This window comes from Camelus ferus, chromosome 10 (genome assembly GCF_009834535.1).
Source record: "Camelus ferus isolate YT-003-E chromosome 10, BCGSAC_Cfer_1.0, whole genome shotgun sequence".
Classification (NCBI taxonomy): Eukaryota; Metazoa; Chordata; class Mammalia; order Artiodactyla; family Camelidae; genus Camelus; species Camelus ferus.
This window is the reverse complement of record NC_045705.1, coordinates 71,944,909-71,949,614: the sequence shown is the minus strand read 5'-3', so window position 1 is coordinate 71,949,614 and position 4,706 is coordinate 71,944,909. Positions and strand designations below refer to the sequence as shown.

At 64.5% G+C, this 4,706-nt stretch overlaps 1 protein-coding gene across 2 annotated transcripts; it reads right to left on the bottom strand.

Annotated features, from left to right (window-relative positions):
- Positions 1 to 140: 140 nt before the first annotated feature.
- On the bottom strand, positions 141 to 4,583 carry IRF7 (interferon regulatory factor 7). Of its 2 annotated transcripts, none has more exons than XM_032490346.1 (9): positions 3,692 to 4,583; positions 3,104 to 3,418; positions 2,855 to 3,017; positions 2,553 to 2,757; positions 2,180 to 2,238; positions 1,872 to 2,076; positions 1,035 to 1,565; positions 830 to 948; positions 141 to 759 (listed from the first exon to the last, which is right to left on the bottom strand). In XM_032490346.1, exons 2-9 carry the CDS (start codon positions 3,121 to 3,123, stop codon positions 562 to 564), a joined length of 1,500 nt encoding a protein of 499 aa, XP_032346237.1. In that variant the 5' UTR covers positions 3,124 to 3,418; positions 3,692 to 4,583; the 3' UTR covers positions 141 to 561. The 2 variants fall into 2 exon arrangements, with proteins under 2 accessions (XP_032346237.1, XP_032346238.1); XM_032490347.1 differs by having other exon boundaries at positions 3,104 to 3,311.
- Between the last annotated feature and the right edge of the window lie 123 nt (positions 4,584 to 4,706).

Here is a 4,706-nt window from a genome sequence, read left to right as displayed (position 1 = left end):
CCCACTGTGTTCTAATTTATCAAAAATGGATTATCTTTAGAGATGTCTCAGTTGGCTCAGTACTTGAAAGGTGAACTTTGTGACCAAGGAAGGTCCTGGGCCAGAGGTGTGGGGAGGTTTCCTCGACCCCCTCACAGGCAGCCTCCCCCAGGCAGCCATCTGTGCTCCTGGCCCTTGTCCAGGGAGCCCTTATACCATCTCTGTTATGCTCTGTAAAGAGTTGCTGAAGCCTATACTCAGCTCCACTGAGGCAGAGTGGTGTTGGCAGATTTCAAAGGCCAGGGACAGCCCCTAGGTGCAGCACAGAGGCCCTGCTCCCGACGGAGGGGCCCCAGTTGCCACCTGGCAGGGAGAGCAGTGTCTGTGTCCTGAGGGACAGTTGGGATCTTTGCGTAGTTTGTTGGCTCTAAAGTGGGGCCTGCGTTTCTTCACTGTGAAAAGAGTGGGGTGCTCCCTCCTTGGGCCCCCAGGAAGTGGGGTGAGCTTGAGTCCACGGTGCCTTTGCTGAGCCCCAGCCCCAAGCCCACCTCTGGTCAGGACACAATGCTGGCTCTTGGGTTTCTACTGGACCCCGAAGGGGCCGGGGTCCGCCCTAGGCGGGCTGCCCCACTCCATCAGGAAGTGCTCCAGGAAGTGCTCTAGGTCGTCATAGAGGCTGTCAGAACTGGACAGGCAGAGGCCGAGGCTGCCGCTGTCCAGGGAGGACACGCCTTCACGCTGCACGCCCTCCAGGTATGCCCGGCACAGCCATGGCTCCAGCTGTGGGGAGGGCGCTGTCAGGCCCGGTGGGGCTGTGTGCAGCCCCACCCTGGGGACCCCTGCACCTCACCTTCACGAGGACCAGGTTCTTCTCCTTGGGCCTCACCACCGACAGGTCCTGGCCAAAGCCCAGGTAGATCGTGTAGTGTGGGGAGCCTTGGCGCCGGCGGGCACGGAACTCCCCCAGCTCTGCAGGACAGGACCGGGCTCTGGTGAGCAGGGGGCAGGGGGGCAGGCTGGGAGGACCTCAGCCCCAGGGCAGGTGCTTCACTGACCTTGAAAGAAGGTGCCGAAGTCAAAGATGGGGGTGTTGCAGTCTCGGGGCAGCAGGCGGGCTGGGGTGGAGGGGCTGGCAGAGCCCAGGGGCCCACCCACTTCCCAGTAGACCTTGCATTTCCCCTGGCGCCGGGCCCACAGCCACGGCCCCCGGAGCTCCAGCTGCAGGCCAGGGGCCACGTGCTGCAGCAGCTTCTCTGTGTAGTGCAGCTGCTTCTGGTCGGGCAACTCAGCAGGGCTGGGGAAGGCCACACGCTGGGGCTCTGCAGCCTCAGCAGCCAGGCTGGGGGAGCCATACAGGAGCACACAGCCTGGGCGCCCCACCACCTCCTGCAGCACTGTTCGGCCCTTGTACATGATGGTCAAGTCCAGGGCCCCCAGGCTGGGCTCTTCGTGCAGACAGACCTGGGAGCACCTGGGACCAGCCGGGTGCTCACCTGCCATTGGGGTGCAGGCACCAGAGGAGGGTGTCGTGCCAAGCTCCACGTCTGGGAGCTGTCTGGGCTCTGGGACCAGGGGGGGCCCTGCAGCTAGAGAGAAAGGCCTAAGCTGGCACCTGGTCTCCCAGCTCCTCCCTCTTCCACAGGTCTCTGGCTCCTTTTCCCCATAATCTTGGCCTAGGGCAGTAGCCACAGGCCGGTGGCCACTCCCACTCCCTGGGAGGAGCTCTGGGCCTGACCTGAGGAGGATCAGCTATACTGGCCCACCTGTAGCCCGCACCATCCCTGCTGGGCCTCCCTCTCCCCCAGGCCCTGCCTCCTCTCTCCCCTGCCTGCCTCTCCCCTTGGCACAGAAGTCTGCAGGACAGAGCACCCCCCTCCAACACAGCCCCTTACCAGGAGCCTCTCGGGGGATCGGATCCGCCCCCAATACAGCTTTCAACAGATGGTCCTCCAGGGAGCTCTCCTGCAAAGCCTGGAGCAAGAGGTCCCCAGCGTGCTCACTTGGGTTTGCAGTGCAGGGCTCAGGGCTTAGCCAGGCCGGTTCATGCCCTGGCCTCTCACCAGTATGTGCTGCCTGGCATGGCCCAGGAAGCCCATCCTGCAGGGGAAGACAATGCCAGCTTAAATAAGCAGCCCCCAGCCCCAGCAAGAGCTGGCAGCCCTTGCTTGACCCAAGGTCCAGGAGGGCAGAATAGCCTTACCCTTGTGAGTGGGGCATCTTCAAGGGCTTTGTCCTCCCCCTGGTTAATGCCTGGGTCTTCTGAAGAAGAAAGGTTTGGAGAAACACTGGGACCTGACTCTGGAGTGGACTCCTGAGTGTGAACCCCTGGGCAGCTCCTCACAGCTGGAACGTGCACCTCTCCTTCACTAGTCCCAGTAAGCTCATCAGCTTCCTCCCAGTGATCCCCTGAGCAGTCCCCAGCAACCTGGCTCCAGCCTCTCCCACGCCAGTCTCTAAAACCAGAAATCTGATGCAGCACTGCTCCCAGGACAGAGCAAAGTCCCAAGGCCCTCCGAAGCACATTCCACTGCGCCCAGCCCATCCTCCTGCAGCCCTCCTGGGGCTTTCCTCACCTCTGCACCCCAGCTCAGGGCTGATCATGTACACCTTATGCGGGTCGGTAGGGTCAGCTGAGTTGTCTTGCAACATCACGAAGCGCCCAGTGCTGCGCAGGGCGCAGCGGAAGTTGGTTTTCCAGGAGGCTCGGAGCGCACCCTCGTTGGATGACCTGGCACCGCTGCTGCAGGGCGGCCACCTGCCGCGGGCCACGGCCCAGGCCTGGGGATTGAGAGGGAGTGGAGGACGTGGCCTGGATCCATGGATCTGGGACTGCCCTACCCCTACCCCCGGGTCCCCGGCGGGATTGCGGTCCCACCTTAAAGATGCGCGAATCTGCTTCACCCAGGTCCTTTCGCGCGAAGTGCTTCCAGGGCACGCGGAAGCGCGTTCGGGCAGCGTCCAGCCACCGTAGCCCCTCATAGCGGCCGCTGCTGACCTCGGCCAGAAGCCAGTCTCCGAAGAGCACGCGCGGGGCCCCACTGCAGACAGGGCAGCCGGGTTATCAGGGCGCGCGCAGGCCGCCGGGTGCGTGGGGTCTGCGCCGGGCAGGGCGGGGAGCTCTCACCTGTCCTGAGCCACGGCCATTGCTCCCTCTGCAGGGGCTGGGCGGGGAGGGGCCGGCGCACCCTCCGCGGCGAGTGTTGTCACGGGCGCAGAGTCAGGTACTACCGCAGGTGAGAAGAAGGTTGCGAGTGTGGCCAGATGTCACCGGTGTTGAGGATTACAGATGGGAATTGAGGGCTGATGGCCACGACGTTGCTCGAGTGTGAGTCCTGGCCAAAGCGGTGATAGGTGTGACTACAGATACGGCGAGCGCGCGCACGAGGGGCCACAGGTGTCGAGCCGGCGGCCGGGTAGGCCCTGCGGGGGCGCGACGGAACTGCCGCAGGAAAACGAAACCTCACGTTGCAGGAAAACAAAACCTAACCCACTGGGCCGCGGGGCTGGCAGACGCCCCTCTCCCTTCCCCTCTCGCCCACCCCGCAGGTCCTCAGCGACCGTGACCCCCGCATCCAGTTCCCCCAATTCTGGATCCGTGCCCCGCCGCCGTCACCCGCGCTGCCTGCCCCCTCCCGGCCACTGCTCCACGGAGCGAACGCGTGGTCCGACGCGGCCGTCACTGCCCCTCTGCTTCCGCGTGAGTCCCGAGTACCTGGCGCTGAAACGACCGGAGCACGAAATCGCATCTCCGAACACGCCAAAGCAAGCGCTTTTATGCTGGCGAGGCCGGGGGCGGGGCCGGGGGGGGGCCGGGCTGCGCGGAGCTCCAGGTGCAGCAGAGGAAGTCACGTGCTCCGGTGGGCGGGGGCGGGGCCGCAGGGGGTCCTGGCGGCCCGCCTGCACAGCCGCTGCCGGGTCCAGCCGATGCTCTCCCTCACCCGGCGCTCTGGGGGACTGGGGCTCCCGCACCCGACGTGGTGGGACAGGCAGTGGGATAAGCTGGGGCTCCAGGAAGGAAACCCGCACTTCGCTGAGCAGACAAGTGGGTGATGAGGGTGCGGGGGAGGAGCGGCAGCTGTGTTCTTTGGGTTCTTACCAGTGAGAACTGCTCAGGCAAGGTACTCAAATACGGTCGAGATTAAAATATTTGGAAAGGAATTCGTAATGCCTTTTCATGAGGAAAAACGCCAGTGACCCTTGAGGGAGGGTGGTAGTCGGGGCGGAAGTCCTGCCTGAAGTCCGCTCGTGCGGAAGCCAGCGGAGGGGGCTCTGTCCCCAGTCCCTGGCCCTGGGTCCCCCCACTGCCTGCCTCGACCCTGTGCCGCACACCCGCCACCCCTGTGCCCGTGGCCTGAAGGCCACTGTCGCACTGGGTGGGCCACACCCCCACCCCCAACACCGCGGGTCACAGTCCAGGCACCTGGATTAGTGGGGCGCCACGGGGTGCTTACTGCCCACACTGTAGCCCACAGGCGTACGGCTGTGACCCACCGGAAGGTCCCCAGGACCTTGCTCTCCCAGATGAGTGTTCCCGAGGGTGGCCCCTGGCCAGGTGGCTCCTCATCCTCCCCCACGGGAAGAATCTCCGTGGTGGGTCTGGAGGTCAAGGTCCCCCCTCCTCGGCGGTGGTTAGACCAAGAGAGGAACTTCCTGGCCACCACCAGCTGCTACCAAGCCTGGGAAGCCCCGTGGCCCCGCGGGCACAGCAGGTGGTTTACGGGAAACAG